Source organism: Passer domesticus, chromosome 10, assembly GCF_036417665.1.
Source record: "Passer domesticus isolate bPasDom1 chromosome 10, bPasDom1.hap1, whole genome shotgun sequence".
Lineage (NCBI taxonomy): Eukaryota > Metazoa > Chordata > Aves > Passeriformes > Passeridae > Passer > Passer domesticus.
This window is the reverse complement of record NC_087483.1, coordinates 8,172,792-8,189,430: the sequence shown is the minus strand read 5'-3', so window position 1 is coordinate 8,189,430 and position 16,639 is coordinate 8,172,792. Positions and strand designations below refer to the sequence as shown.

The window sequence follows — 16,639 nt, the reverse complement described above, 5'->3', positions numbered from 1 at the left end:
TGCTGTATCCATCTTTGGTTATGACTCCTAAAAAGCCTCTGGAAAAATGCCTAAGTTAAGACAATGTTAGTAACAACCATCTGATATATAAAGATTTTAAGACAAAAGGAAGAGGGAAACTTTCTCCATATTCCTGAGTGAAAAATTAAGGGAAATATTTTGCTATTTGCACTCACAGTGGTGAGGGTTGTGTTTTACAAAACAATTTTTGAAGCCTGAACCCCAGAAAAAGCCGCCTAGAGCTGTTGTAGAAGCAACTTTTCAAGGAGAAATTATAGAAATCTGTGCTGGGTGTACATTCCTGAGCCCCAGGTGGATGAGGTGATGCCTTTCAGCACATGTGTCTGTAACTCTGTGCAGGAGGTGAGAGTAGAATTAACAGCTTGAAAATTTTGTCTCTTGAAATGTCCTGGAAAAGTGGAAGGGCTGTTTTTAGTGGAGGAAGCTTCCTACCCTATGGGGCAGACTCAGCACAGCCTTGTGGAGCTGCAGCTACTTGGGATCATGAGACTAGGGAATTTCTGAAGCCAAATCCATTTCTCTCTCATACACATGCACCTGGTTACAGAGATCACCAGGGGAAGAACACGATTCACAGCTGCTGACTTTGCCTCTTAGTCCTAACTGTGAAGAAACTATTTATTTATGTAACTTTCTTCCCACAAGAGTTTCCATTAATTCTGTTGATGGAAGCATTTTTCAGCATTACAATAGTGAAATAAAGCACAGAGCATTAAACCCTTCTCTGCCTCCAAAAGTGAGAAAGAAACACTGGCAGGAAACTGACCTTGAAAAGGTAATGCTCTGGCTTCTTATTAATTCAGAAATCTGAGTTAATTTGATGCTCTAATTGCAAATTATATTTTTATATATTTTCCTTTATCAACCTTGATAATTTAACAGAATTTACCAACTGGCAAGTTTCAAGTACTTTTTCTTCCAAACTCTTTTATACCACAACACTGCTCCTAATCATCTGTGAGAAAGCTGCCATGCAACAGAGGACTTGGAATTGCTAACAGTAATGATGGAAACTAATTCAAAGCAGGCCACAGGTGGAAGCTTTTGTGAAAGCAATCTGCATCTTTTCAAGCTGCTCAAGCTAGAATAGCCTTTTAGAAAAGCAGTCTCTTCCATTCCAAAGGAAGCCTGGCCATTATCTCTCTACCCAACAAGTGCCTCATGCACAGGACAAAAATGGAGGCAACAGAGATGTGTTGAGTAGGGAAACTTTTTTGCCAAGTTTGCCAACATTGCTGTTCCCTTTGCTTCTCTGAAGTGGTTCACGAGCAGAGGTGCAGTGTGAAAACCCACAGGGGCACTTCCTTTGCCAGGCTTTGCCCGTGGGCTGGCCCTGTTCTCTGTGTCTCTCCCCTGCTGCTCTGCAGTTGTCCGGAGAGCTGCGATCCCTTCCCAAGCTGGCTTCCAGAGGCTGCAGATCCCAGCTAATCTCGTTACAGTGCTATTTTGGATGCTGAGATTTAATACTCCTAGGGGGCTGCCTTTCCCTAAAAGAGTGATGTAGCATTTTTCATGAAGGGATAGTAAAAGGTGAGTGATGGGCAGTGTGAATCATGGCATAAATCATTTCAGGCACGGACGTGCAGCTTTCACTCCAGAGGAAAGCTATTAGGAAAGGATATCAATGTTTTAACTTTTTAATTGCATCTACTTGTTTGTTGCTACTCTCATTCTTTTTGCTTTTGGCTTAATTATTTCTCCCTAAAGTATGCTGCTTACCTAATAAGTTGACTAAGCTTGAAAAATTGATTCAAATACATATTAAATAAGAGCTTGTGAGCTACAGTTACAGCAAGCAGCTCCTGAGTTAGTTGGTTTCTTTAATAGCACCAAAAATACCCCAACTACTTGATCTCTTTTTCTGTTCACAGCTTTGTCAGCATCTAAACTTCATGACAATTTAAATAAATGTAAAAATGAAGACAAGCCCCACCCCTAGATTTTGCACTGAAAATAAACAGTGGTTCTCTGTGTGGAGGAAAGTTTGTTCCTTGCCTGCTGCTCTTTTAAGGCAGGTTAGAAGGGAGCTGTTTCTGGAATGTGTAACAGCTGATACTGTAGACTAAGAGTTTTTGGGTTTTTTGTCCTGTGGCCAGCAGTAATTATCAACAACCTTATAAGCACAATCAAAGGAATTAATAAGTAAAGATTCTCTAAGAAGTAATTTAGATTCATGCCTGTTGTTATTTACAGCCATTCCAGATAAAAAGCTTAATGTTAGGGTGCAGAGGTTTGCAGTACACAAGACTATAATGACATAAACACTTTGAATGCTATTACATAGGTTCTAGAAAAATCTTTTTGCCCTGATGTGATTAAGGAGTCAATCTTAAAGAAGGTTATAGATGTTTTTAAGTTAATATGCTGTGCAATTGGCACTACTCCTGGTACTGCATGTGTCTTTAAAGGATGAGACCCCTGAAAACACATGTGGATCAACAGCATAATTTTGACTTTTTCTCAGATTTGATCCAGGGCCAAACTTTGTTGTTAAGAAGAAGATGGTTTTATATTGGCACAGCATGTGCACGGTCAGATCTAATGCAGTAAAACCTGGGTAGGTTACAACACTCGGTTAAATTGATGCATTTTGGTAATTGCACATGGAGTGGATAAACAGAAAGTGATCAGAGAACACTACAAAATGGATGTTCTGAATTTATCACAGCTGTGTCTGTATCAGGGACTTAGAGTGATGTGTTTAATACAATTATTTTTGGAGGTACTTTATATTGTAGGGGGAGTACAGTTCCTGCAGTTGTTTGTTTTTGAGAGGAGAACTGGGTTTGCCAAGTTAGAAAGTGTGTGATTCCACTTCACAGCAATAAATATGTTTGCTGCTGCTCTGCAGCTGGGAGTCAAGATTCTGTGTGCATGGGGACTGGAATAAGCACATAAACTCGACTGTGAGTTTGGAAGTTGCTTGGCCTCTGGAGATGCAAGTTCAAGTCTCTGGAAGACTGTCTCCTCATTATTTTCTAGGGTGTTCCCAGGTCTGCTGGCCAGGCTAGAAGGTTAACTTCAGGTATGTCGAGATTCTAGCAAGTTTTCTCCCTCCCAAACCCTGAGTCATGGGAGCTTGGGAATTTCACCAGGCAGGACAGGGGTTTTTAAACATTGCTGTGACTGGGATCTATCACTGACTGCCAGATGGGCATTTACATAAATGAAACAAAAGATAGAAGCTTTGTGCTCTGAGTATTTCCCACTTTTTATGTTCTTTAATGGTTTGGTGGGGTTTTTTTCCTTTATCCTTTTTTTTGTATGTTTTAGCTCTTATTTTCTCTATTGAAAGCGTTTATCCCCTCTTCCATTTTTGTCAAGAAAAGATAAATTCTAAGACCTCCAACAGGAATGCAAGCTATTCGGTTATGCTACGCTTGCATAATAAAATGCTGAATTAAATGTCAGGGTTACAATTATTACTGAAGAACGCTGTCAGGTGAGATCAGGTAACTCAAGCCAAGATAAAAAAGGTGGCAAAAACGACTATATTAGAGAGAAAGGATGAGTTGCAAGAGGCAAAATGATTGATTAGGCTGCTGTGCAGTGTTTAGTTTGAATTTTTTGGCAGGTTAATCTTAGCTGAGGGCGTTTGTCTGGCAGTTTGTCCCCTTTCCTTGGCCCCTTTGCTCTGAGGCCTCTCCGTGTGGCCGAGGGGCTCCGTGGGTCTGTGGGGCAGCGGCCGGAGCCGCCCCTGCTGCCCTCAGAGTGCTGCTGCTCACCTCGGTTTTCCCCTTGGTTTTCCTCATCCCCAGCCACCATTACCGAGGTGAGGAGGGAAATAAGGGATGTGCTGCATCTCTGTGTTTTCTGGCACTCCATTTCCCCTCTGGACATGAGGGAATTTCCATGGCTGCCGCTGGTGCCCCCCAGCCCGCCGTGAGGGGAAGATGGGCCCTGCCTCGATCTGCTCCTTCAGCTGGGCTGTGTGTGTGGGCTGACCCTGCTTGCAGTGAGAGCCTTGGAGCGTGGCTGTGAGGGAGCAGTGGCCATCCCGATCCCTAAAGAGGCTGCCTGGAACAGAAACTGGACAGAGTTAGTAGGGATTTATTAAAAGGCCTTCAATGGATACACCTTGGGCAGCACAAGAGCCCGGCTGTGGCTCCACCCAAGATGGACCCCAAGTCATGAGTTTTCACACTTTTTTAAGTTTTGTTCCATTTCCATATTGGGGTTAATTGTCCAGTTACAGCTCCAGGTTATGAAGTCCCATCCTCTCAGTTTCCTCTCCTCAATTCGCTGTTGTTTTACACTTTTTGGGCCCAAAGCTGCAATGGTGTCCTTGGTTCTCAGGCTGCAAAAGGATTGTTTTGTCTGACTAAACTGTGAGGAGAACTTGCTAGCACTTTATATGAAGTTCAGAGTTATATACTAATGCAGTACAGAATCTGGAAAATGAAAGTTAAATTGAAATAGTGGGCTAAAAAGCTGGTGAGCTAAAAAGCTAAAACTTAAAGGCATCAACCCCACAGACACCCAGCAGCTGTTCCTGGGCCCAAGCTGGGTGGCGGTGGCTGAGTGGCCACCCAAAGGTGAGTGGGAGCACCTTGGTGGCAGCTCAGAGGTGGGAAATCGTGGTTAGGTTGTGCATTTCACGCATGCGTTGCCACAGGAACTGTTCCTAATGCTCTGGTTAATTTGTGCTTTGTCTCAGCACAACTGGCTCATGTCCAGCAAAATCAGGCCTGGAATAAAATTTCGGCTTTTACAAACTCTGTAGATTTTTAGGGCACACTCCAGCAATATAATGAAGTATGTGCATGTCAACAATATCGCTGATTTCAGTAGGGCTGTTGATGGTCTCTTATTTATATATATTTGGTCTTGTCTGAGGCTGTAACCAATATCCATCCTCAGGAATTCAGTGCGTGTCATGTCCTTGCCTCCAAAACCCACCTTGATGGCAGAGAAAGAAATATCAGCAATTTCCCAGCAGTTTCCCCTATAAAACCAAGGTTTTTCAGCCAGTTGTAACTTCACCCAAATATAACTGCTCAGCCCAAAATTTCCTGTGCTAGGTATGGTGAGCAAGGCTGATTTTTTTATGTAAGGAGGTGTTGGCTGAAATCTTTCTGTCACTAGGAAAAATGCATTTGAGGCTTTTTTTAATCTTGCAGGAGCTCTACTGCTCTCATATTTTGGAACAAGAAATGCAGCAGAAGAGCTTTCTGCTCTGAAAGCAGCTACTGGCATTAACAAGAAACCTCCTTGCCAGTACCCAGGAATGCAAATAAATTTGACCAAATCATGAAGTTCTAAAAATTACGTATCACAAGCAGCATTCAGTACAATGCTGTATCAGAATTTGGCAGCTGAATGCTGTCTATATTGAGAACATATTTGTCTGTATAAATCCTGTATTTGAAACCATAGAAAACTGGATTTTGTCCTTGTTTCTGCCACAGAGTGAGGCTGGATAAGTCACTTAGGAGTACGAGACTGGTCATTAATTTTATATTTTTCATTCTCTCAGTGCCTAATTTTGAGACAATTTAGGTTAGGTTTTTATTTCACATCCAAGCAGTGCCAGTGTTGTGTGTGGAATTACCAGTCTCTCTCCTAAGCAGGATGGAACCCAACTACCTGAGGGTGTGCTGGGAGAACAGGCTGCCCATGGCACTTTGGTTCCAGGGTTTCAGAAACCCTGGTGCCAGGAAGTTTTCCTCCACATGGATGTGACATCTGCCCTCCCTCCAGTCAGTGGCTGTATTAAACACCCAGCTGATGTTCCCCTGGCAGCTCTGGGTGCAGCACTTTTTGACCTGAAGGTTGATTTTGTGTGATGTGGTCAAGTGTGGAACATCCTGTGACTGAAAGTATTTTACATCTGAAGAAACTGTATTTTTATTTATGGCTCAGTCAAAATAAATTAAAATAATCGATGATTGTTTTGAAAGCAAATTACTGGGAGTACTATATATCTACCATGGCAAGTGCTGAAGAGATGAGAATGTCTTATAATGCCAGAGAGAGTTGTGTAAACAAGGGTATTTATATACTCAACAGCAGCAAATCTCCAAGAGGGTTTTTTGTTGGGTTTGTTTTGGTTTTTTTTCCTTGGCTGAGTCTCCACTGATCCCACTTTATCCCGAAGGAGGAGGAGGAGAAAACTAATGTTCCTATCACACATGTTCCATTATTGATTTCCATTCCAATCCACCCAAAGTCTTCTGTGCTGGAAATAATTAGACCCTGTGAACAGAGATGAAGCAAAAATCTATACAATGCTGGATTGCCAGAAATGAAGACAAGGGTGCCTAATTAATGCTGCATATAGAATGCCTTTTGGATGAATGGGCTTCCCTTTCTCAGAAGCAGCTCAACAGCAGTTGTGTCACAAATTTGCTGTTAATTAAATGGTGTTCACTGTGTGCCTGTAAAAATGGCATGGAGGAAGAAAAACATTGGACAGCAGCAGCATTTTACAAAAGCTCTGCAATTTAAAGGAAAGACTGTGAAAAACAAATTTGCAGCCTTCTTACAGACAGCAAGATATTTTCTTCTGTATGAAATTCACTTTATGGGTTTTCCCAAAGCTCTATAGGAATGTCTGGTCACTGCAGAAGTGTGGACTGGAAGTGTGTTGGGAGGGTTGAGGGTGGGCAGAATGCTCCTGGGAGCTGAGGCAGGATGGATGAGAGCACAGCTCCAGCCTGGCCAGGGCGTAAGGATTGTCCAGGAGGAGTCAGGGTCTGGAGGAACACACCAGGTAAAATTTTCTCTGCGTGAAAAGTGACCTGAAAGTGATCTAAGGCTGTATAATGTAACTTGGAAACTGAGATGGAAGGTCTTTAGGAGGAATGTAAGAGAGCTAATGGAAAGGTTTCACAACAGCCCCCACTAAGAGCAGAAATATCTGGAGGGAAAAACTGGAGGGGGTCTGAAATGTCTGAAGCAGGTTAAGAGAAAAATGTCAGCTGTGTGCCCATGCAGATAGCAGCAGTGGGGTTGTTGGTGCTTCAGAGGTCTCTGTATGCAGGGATTCTGGGACAGCTCTTCTTGTCCTGTAATTTGCAGGCCACTGGTGCTTTTCTCAGCCTTTAATTCTCTCCTTTTATCTCTGTTCCCCCCTTGCTCTTCTGGATATCTGCTGTGGCCAATCTGAGTGATACAACTGCTCTCTGTGCATCTCTGGAGAATTTAAATAGCATCATTGCCTCCTTCTCTTTTTTCCTATAAATGCAGAGGAAGTTTATCCTCTTTAGGAGAAGATAGAAAGCTTTTTTTTTTCTAAGAAAGTGGAGAATGAGTAAATCCCAAGCTCCTCACTCTAGTAGATGGATTCAGCTGATGAGTCTGTAGGAATCTTCCTAGGCTGGGCATTAAACTGCAAGAATAGATGTTTTCTGATGAAATTCTAGTTGACATAAATATATTTTTAGCATGGATTTGATAGAGGGAATTATTTTTCCCAGTGTAGTAGATGCTGTGATTCTGGTTTAGGAATTTTGTGAAATAATTTGAGTGCAGGAGAAAGGTACTAATAAAAAAGAGGGTTTTATGGCATTGTGCCTTCTAAGTCCTCTCTTTTCTTCCCAGTTGGGTGCTTAGCATTGTCTCTCTCTCCTCTCATTCTGCTTTAATAAGTGTTTTTCTCTCCGACCTGTCGGCCCCGATGCACAGCTGAAATAGGTGCACACACACAGGTTGTGATTCTTCTCCCCATTATTGCAGTTTGATTCTGAATTCCAGATTTAATCTGTCTGAATAAGCCACTCCTGGGACTAAAGTCAACTACTAGAACTTTTTGATGTTCAACAAATAGTAAGGTATTACAATGATTTAAATCAAATAACCAAATCCATATGAAATACACTACTTGTTATCTTTCCAACAGATTGATTTTCTTCCCTGGATCCATTTTAAGCTGCACTGCAGTTGCTAAATCAAAAATAAACTGAGTTTTCAGTCTATGGGCGTGTTAAGTGTATGATTTCCATTACATCGCAGCGTGCCACATATTACAAATGAAAACATGGAACACATTTTGAGTACAGAATTGAAATGAATTTTCTGACCTAGTCCCAGTGAATGGGCTCTAAAGTGCTGGCAACGACTGTAGCTCCTGGGCTGTAATTATCATTTGAGTTATTTCACAGGGGTAGGAGACTTTACACCTGTGGGTACAAGTGGGGACAGACTGACATCGGTGCTTTTGGAAATTATTTTGGATAAGTGGGAATGTTAATCATGTTGGTGTAGCTTGTTATCCACTTGCAGGTTTGTTAGAACATAACCTAACAAAGTATTTAAAAGCATTGTTTGAGTGTTAAGTGGAACTTCAAGAGAGTGTGAAAACAATTCTGTTTCCTGCTTTCACAGAAATCAGTCCTGTTCTTTTTTCTTCAGCAGCAGCTCATCTCCACAGGATGTAGTTTGAATTCTCATGAGCTTAGTCCATCCAGAATCAGACTCCGGGGGCTATTGGCCTGATTTAAATGGATGTTATGTGTTTCCCACAAAATGGAGCTGGTACAGCACATGACCTGCCTTTCCCTTCTCCTGCAGCTTGGCCTTGCACCCGCGGAAGAACATCGTGCTCACGGGCGGCGATGACCGCCTCTGGAAGACGTGGGGCTTCCCCGATGGGAACATCCTCCTGACAGGGGAGGGACACACGGACTGGCTCTCAGGCTGCTGCTTCAGGCCCAGGTCAGTGCCCACCGTCCCTGAAGGGGCCCTGCTCCCTCCTGCAGCTCTCTGTTCACTGCCCTGCTTTGCTGCCTCTGTGTTCTCAGGGAGACCCTGCGCTCTCTGCTGAATTCCCAAACATCTAGATAAAATGTTCCTCTGCCTTTCACAGTGTTGACTTAAGACTGATTGCTTTTAATATTTTGTACATCTTAAACTCTGTCCCCGTAGCAGTGCACGTAACAAGGAGTAATAAGCTTTTCAAGTCTTGCTGTATTCATTTTCTCCCTGTTCAGGCACTATGGCAAACACAGTCCCATTATTAATAATACTGAAAAGTTGACTTCTTGTATTATGCATTATTTGTCATATGACTAAGAATATTTGGGTTTACCTAGAGAATATGAGCTTTCCTGCCCATTCATCTTATGGATTTGAAGCTGAATTAAAAAATGAACGTGAACATGGAAAATACAAATTAAATATTTAAGTTACAAGGGTTATGGAAATAGGGCAAACATGAAGTAGATTTTTTGGTCTTTCTGTTGAAAAATAGGACACCATTTTACTCTCAAAAATACATTTGATAAGACTGAACTTCTATATGTTGAAATTGCTTTGCATCAGATTTGTGAGGCAGCATTTTATATAGAGTTCCTTACTGTTAATATAATAAAGGTCTGCCAGGCTATTCACCTGAGGCTTGGTTATAAAAGGAGCATTATTAAGCCTTCAACCTTGTATTTTCATTGTGTTTATTTTATGAAGCAATATTAGCTCTCTTTTTCATGAGGAGGAAATGTATCCTATTTAATTTCATGGTTCCTCCTGATTTCTGAGTTTGTAATGAGCTACCAAAGGCAGACATAGTCCTCTAAACACAAGAAAATCCCCTCCTTCTTTTCAAAACCTCAAGAACCAGGAGTCACGCTATCTGGGATGAATAAAACATGCACTTACTCTTCTCTTGCATCACTTTCTTCTAAGAAAAAGAGTCTTTTTCTTAATATGCTTGTGTTTTCACTGTGTTCTCTTTTTCATGTGTGTACCCTTAGAAATAATTACATTTAAATGAAGAGTATGATATTTAACTTAAATAATTGCTTATGATATGGGAGGAGAGAAATGGAAGGCTCAGCTTTTTGTTTTAAGATGGTAGGAAAATTTATCTATTGCTGCATGACAGATTTCAGGGTTTGTGAGTGCTGGACATGGTTTAAACTTGCAGATAAACAGAATGCTGCCTTTTCCTCTTACCTGTTGTGAATATAAAACTTTAGCACAGGGGAAGAAAGGGAAATACAATTAGAAGAGCATGTTATCATTTATAAAGCTGCTGGCCATACTAATCAGATTTCGATAATGCATTGTTACCATGACACCCGCTGACTCAGAGGCTCAAAACTATTTTCTCATTAGTCTTTGACCAGAATACAGTCCTTTCAATAGGCTTTCCTATTTCTCATTCAATTATTGAAATTAAAATGAGTTGAGGTACATCATTATTCTCTTGCAGTATAAATTGACTCCTGCTGAATGCTCTGGAGTGATTCAAAAGCAGTGCTGTTAAAATATTGTCTTCTGTTACTGCATAAAATACATAATGTGGCAGAATACATTTAATCATATTTTAAATTTTTTAATTTATTTTTTTTTAGATAGGAGACTTTTATATATCTGTTTTTCTCGGAAGTAAAACAAATTAAGTAAAAATGAAGAGTTCTAATAGATTTTTTTTTTCATTTTCTGGCATCAAATGTAGATAACTTCTAGTTTTGTTCCCAGTTTAAAGATTTGAAATTATGTTCACCCAGGAAGTGGAAAAGAAAAATATTTTTTGTGCCACTGGGCTATTAAATAGTGACCTGTGTAGAACTTCTATAGTTCTATAGTCTTTCCTGTTTGTCCTCTGTGAGATCACTTCTCCTCTGTGTTTCTTCTCTCTCTGTAAAATCAGGTTTAGATCAACCTCCTGCTGTCAGATCACCTGGTACAGCATCCTGCAATAACCCACACCCTGACACCGGGCTCTAGTGATTTGAGGAGAGCTGTGATGGGCATTTAACTGATGTTCCTGCACATACAAATGCCTTAAAATCCCAGAAATCTGGGGGTTTATGTGCTCACAGAGTATTACTTGAGCAAGGGTCTTTCTCATGGTTATCTCTGTGCCTCCACTGTGTATTTACAGAGGTAAAGCTGCCAGCATTGCAGGTGGCTGGGAAGATCTAAAGTGCTGTGGGGTTTATATATCCTCAGTGTCTCCAAGAGCCATAAGAGAACTGGTTCTAGGAAGTAACAATACCAAGGTAAAGGTGTGTTTTAGGCTCTGGAGCAGGCGTTAGAGAAATGAGGATTGTCCTTAGAAGCTTTCCCAGGATTCGTGTACCACAGTGTCCTTAAGCACAGAGCCTTAGAGGCAAAGAGTTCTTGGATGAAGGAGACTTCCCCCCACCATGCCCTCACTGACAATGTGCTTCATTGCACAGTGATTTTATGCTGAAAACCACCTCTGTTTCACTTGTGATCAAAGCAGGGTCAGGTGAGATGTGCTGAGGCTCCACGGCTGCTGCCGTGTTGCTCCTGGGTCAGCACAAAGGGTCTGAGTGCCCCATGTGTTCTCCCTGCAGTGCTTCCAGGACAGGGGATGAAGGGCAGCAGCACATGTGAGGAGAGCAGAGCAGCTCCCTGCAGATCTGACAGTAAAGCATTGCCTTAAGCTTTTAAAATAAAAGTAAAACTTCAAAAGGGTCCTGTCATCAGCAGCTGGGAGGAGGGAGGAGAACAGTGCTTCCTTCTTTGAAACTCAGGTGACACCTGGTCAAACTTCAAAAAAAACCAGTGTTGTTACTCTGGTCTGGCTGAGCACTGCTTTGCAGATGAATTAGCTGTTTCAAGCTCCTGTCACCATTGAAAAATGTAATGTTTTTCAGCTTGCCTTTTCTAGATGTGAAGGAATGAGGGAATGAGAATGACTTCTGTCACAGTCATACACAGAGGTTTTGTGGTGAGAATCTGGAGAGCTGGGGAAGAGCTGTGTAGTGCATCTGTGTGTGCCAGGTGACTCAAATATTTGAAACAGCAAACAGAAATCTCCATCTTCTGCCAGTTTCCAGACTAAGCTGAGGATGTTAATACTGTACCTCTAAGGACCATACTCTAATTATACAAAGATATTTCATGGCATGTACTAGATTTATTTATCATTGTTACTAGCCTTCCTGGGTGGCTAAAGAATCAAGCTCTGCAGCATAGCAGAGGTGTGTGTTAATGTCTGATAAAATCCCAGTGAACAGTAAAATATTATATTCTTGCCCTGCATGTGGGCTGGTATAATATGTAATGTCCTTAATATATTCATAAATATTAATCAAGTCAGCTCTTCTGAAATGTTTGTAGCCCTTTTCATGCAAATATTGTCTGGTTCTGTGGAACACAATGAATTTCTGAACTGAATAGAAGTACAAACTGTAGGTTCTTGAAGCTATTTAAAACTTGCATAGAAAGTTGTCAGATTGTCAACTCCTTTGTAATGCCCTGTTCCCCTAAGAAAGAAGCAGAGTTTCTAGTGTTTCTCAGTTACTGAGGAAAGAAATCAAAACTGTTATCAATTTATTATTATCATAATATAAAAATTGCCACAGCACTTACTTTTACCTGTGTGGATTTTCTGTAAGTTCTGTTGCTACTGGAAAACCTGGAGGCAGTTATTGCCTCCTTGGTGATAAAGTATGTTCATGCATCAAACTTGCAAATAAAGACATGTAATGTTTGATACCCTAAAAGAAGGTGCTAATGAGGGGAAGCAAGAGAAAGATGAAAGAACAACCCATGTTCTTCCAGAGCAGAGGCAGCTCTGGGTGATATTTCTCAAAGCTGGAGGAGCTGATGTTACTCAGATGGAAACCTGTGCATGGACAGAGGAGAAAGACAGCCCTATAGAGAGAGAATTAGCAGAATCTATGGAGGATGGATGTGAGGAATTGGAGAGAGATTGAATGAGCTGTGGAGGGAATGCAGCTCCAGGTGGGCTTGAATTCACACAAGAAGCTTTTAGGGGAGTTCTGTAGCACATGGGAGCAGGCTCTGGGTAACTGAGCACTGTGGTGGCTTCTCAAGACCAAGTCCAAAATGTTGCTGACAATCCAGAGTGGGGAAAAAGAACCAGGATAATGATATTTGCCCAAAGTTTTCAAGGGCACTGTCTGATAAATATGAAATTGTCTATGTAAGACTCTATCAGAGTGGAAGTTATTTTCTCATCATACAAAAATTCTCAGAAAAGCTTTATAAAATCCTCTTAAAAAACAAATTCCTGAGCAGAATTGAAGTCAGAATAAACTTTGAAAGTGAAATTAATTCTTAACTCAGGTAAGCCCCTAATTTTATTTTTTACATTATTTTAATTTCTTTTTTTATCTTATCATTTGTGAAGAAGCTATCCAGAGATGACCTTGTGTGGAAAAAGGATAGACTGAAAAGCCCAGCAGAACAGTAATGAAGGAAGGGAAGGAGGGTGTGGAGTAACCTCTGAGGAGTGCTGGGAGCAAGGGCCAAAATTCAGGAGGGAGGTTATTCCCAGAAGGGAGAGGCAGCTGGGTTTGATCCAGCCAGGCTCAGATGTTCTGAGGCAGCAGGCACAGGCTGACCCTGCTCCTTGCTCACTGCATCTCACAGGACTCTGTGCTTGGAGGGAAACATTGAGGAGCAACAATCAGACTTGACAGCTTGGCAGGTCCAGGCACCACTTGTGAATTTCTCAGTGGACGTGCCTTTGTAGTTTGAGAGCCCAAAGTGCTTTGATTATCAAGGTGAATTACAAGGTGTGCTGCTTTGTTCATCCCCCACCTCTGCTGCTCTTGGCTCCCCACACACTGTGCTGCTGAGGAGTGCCCCAGCCCTGGGAGCTGCTGGTGCATCAATCCACACCAATCTTCTTGACAATCATAATATCCTCAGCTATCAGTGTGTGCTGAGAAACATCTGCAGGGTAGGAAAGGAATCACACAAAATCTGATATTAAAGATAAATGACTGCTTTCTTAGTTACAAATTGCAAATAATATCTTTTAAATAGCTAAGATGGTACAGGGCCCACAAAGCCTCAGCAAATGAAAAGCACTTGATGACATACAGAGAAGAGTAGGTTCTTTAGTCACAGTAGCAAGATAATTTAAAACATTCCACTACCATCAAATATATTTCTCCTTGTAGTTTAATAAATCTTAATGCCATTCTTCAATTTATTTTTATTTCTATGAAAAGAAGCAGGAATTATCTATTATACCATTTTGTTTAATGTACTGGCTTCCAAGATTTGATGCTGTAGTTATTTGGTGAAACTAGGGGGACTTGCAGAACAAACAGTCACTGCTGAAGTTACGATTCCAGGATCTACAAGATGTTGCTACAATCTAATGTTTGTTTGTTTTAGTGAAATGCAGCAGCATTTGTCTGCATGGAAACTGTAATTTAACATAAAGCAGTGGGATTTGACTATGCTACTGCAGGCTCTTGTTTAGAAGAGACCTTCACATATTCTTTTGGGCTCTCCAAAAAATCTGTTCCCAGGAAGAAATTTAGAGAGGTTTGGAGTCAGTGATTTTAGAGTGTTGGTTTTTATCACCCATCTTTCTGAGCCACTGCCCAGACTGGGTCAGCAGTCACACCAACTTACTGTACATGTAAGCCAGCAGCACCAAAGGAAGCTCCTGGAGGTGTTGGAACAGGAACAGGCTGGAAATTCAGCTTCCTCAGGAATTGTTTCAAACCCTGTTATGGAATAATTTCAGCAGTGATGTGCTCAGGGACCCTCCTGTTTGTCGTGCTCCAGGTTGCTTTTCCAGTGCTTTTGAGAGTTGTGTGCACTCTTGTGGGATTACTGCCCAATCCCACAAGATTTACACAGGCCCTGGACCTCGCAGATATTCTCTGTGCAGGCACTGTGTGGCTCTGCAATGAATTCCAGCTGGTCAGGTACTCCTAGAGGGGTCGAGCTCTGAGCACGAGCTGCCCAAGTGGGCAGGAGATGTGCAGCACATCCCAGGGATGTGTTCTGCCTGCACTCTCAGGGATTCATTATGGACAACACAGAAATCTTGGAAGTGGTTTCATGATCAGAGTTTTAATTACAGGGTTCCATGAATTGCACCTTTTAGCTGGAGAGTGAGGAACTGAAGCCCTGGTGGGAGAGGCTGCTCAGGAGCTGCTGTGCACACCTGGGAGCAGGGAGGAGGAGGAGGAAAAGGAAGAAGGCTTCATCCTCCTGCCTGGCCACTGAGCCAGCCAGAGCAACAGTCCTCCAGGAAAGGGGTTTGGAGATTACTGGTAATAAAAGGTCCATGGACAGTGAGCTACAGAAGACTCTCTGCTGGCTTTGGAATTGTAAATGCTGAGTTTCACACTATACATTAAACAAGGCTGAGAATTGAAAGCCACCAACTCTCCTCCAAGCATTAACATAAAAAAGAATTGTAAGACTCAGGTTATCACAAAGGTTTCTGTTGGCTATCAGTGGAATAGAATTATTTTGATTTGTGCTTTGAAATAGTCTTTAAAATCTCATTCAGGTCTCACTGCAGAAACAGATGGGTTTTATTTATCCTTTTACTACTATTGGTAGCTATGAAAGAAACATGAGATAGTCTGTATGTTCTACTTAGGACTTTTGAACACTTAGTTAATGAATAGGCATAATGATTTAATTTTTTAGAGGATGTTGAATTTCTTCATGGTTCCATAAAGCCTTTAGTTACCAGATTACATATTAAATTTGCCAGTGGTAAGAAACTTCTTTTGAGTGGCACGATTAATTTTCAGTCATCTTACTGGCTTTATGTAACACATCATATTTAGCAGTCGAGACATCTGTTCAAGTGTTTTATCAAACTGAGCTGATAGAGGAGTCAAAAGAAAAAAGTTGTATTCATTTATTCTGCAAGGAAAGAAACTATTTCAGAAGTCTTTCATTCAGTTCCCCAGTGTACAGTATTCACTGTGTGCTTGGTGTTTTCAAGTATAGCAAAATTTTAATTTCAAAAGTAGCTTTATTTATTTCAAAATCTTTGATAAGCTTCATACTTTTTATACAAGGAAACAGTTTTAACATAACATCATTCTTTCTCAAGCTTGCAAAGCCTACTATTTTTATCTCACAAACATGTTTGGGTGGGCATTAGATTTCCTTTGGGATTCTCAATCTCATTATTTTTATCAATAAAAAGCCTCTGCTGGACAAAGGAATAAATCACATATAAATGAAATATGAGAGATTACATGAGAAGCTCAGCTTTTGCTTAGTCTAATCCAATATTTTTGGCCAAACGTCTCAATGTCAAAGGCTTTATAAGTATTCTACAGGATCAGTCTGGCAAAGAGAAATCAATAACCAGGTAATGGATTTGATTAAAATTTTTCCCCTTCCACCCACTCCCACAAACCAAATGTTTCTACCCATACTAATCTCTTCTGGCACATGGCACTGTTGGTTATTCTCTGTGGGGTTTTGAGATGTAAATATATACATAAAGTATGTTTTCATTTCAAAGAGCTCTGTTTACTATTGGTGAGTATCTATTTCAGGAAAATACTGAATCTCATTTGTATCTCATTTTTATTTTCTTTAGAGAGCTCAGTTCTGCAATGTACTTTTGAAAAACATGGACAGAACTTTGCTACAGATTTAGATCCTGATTTGTTGTTCAGTAATTGTCTTTTTTCTGAGGAAAATTTTGTCACAGAGGCTTGGTTTCCCAGCAGATGTCCAAACTTCTGGAGATTTTCTTTGTTGCCAAATCCTCACGTGTCTGCTTTACCCCAGTGCTTCTCATCTTCCATCTCTGGGGTGGTTGTAGTGGCAGCCCATGTGCCACCTGGAAGGTTTGCCTTCAGAAACATTCATAATTAGGCCATTAATGTTCCCCAAGGATGTTACCTCTGCTCTACAGAAGTAGTTTTTTCCCATCAATAAAAAGACCAAAGAATGT

At 41.1% G+C, this 16,639-nt stretch overlaps 1 protein-coding gene across 3 annotated transcripts in view; it reads left to right on the top strand.

Annotated features, from left to right (window-relative positions):
* SPAG16 (sperm associated antigen 16) overlaps positions 1 to 16,639 on the top strand; it is a 360,034-nt gene that overhangs the window by 158,167 nt on the left and 185,228 nt on the right. For all 3 annotated transcript variants that reach the window (XM_064433595.1, XM_064433594.1, XM_064433596.1), the window contains exon 11: positions 8,533 to 8,676. In XM_064433595.1, the coding sequence (XP_064289665.1) occupies positions 8,533 to 8,676 (144 nt within the window). The remainder of the gene's footprint in view (positions 1 to 8,532; positions 8,677 to 16,639) is intronic.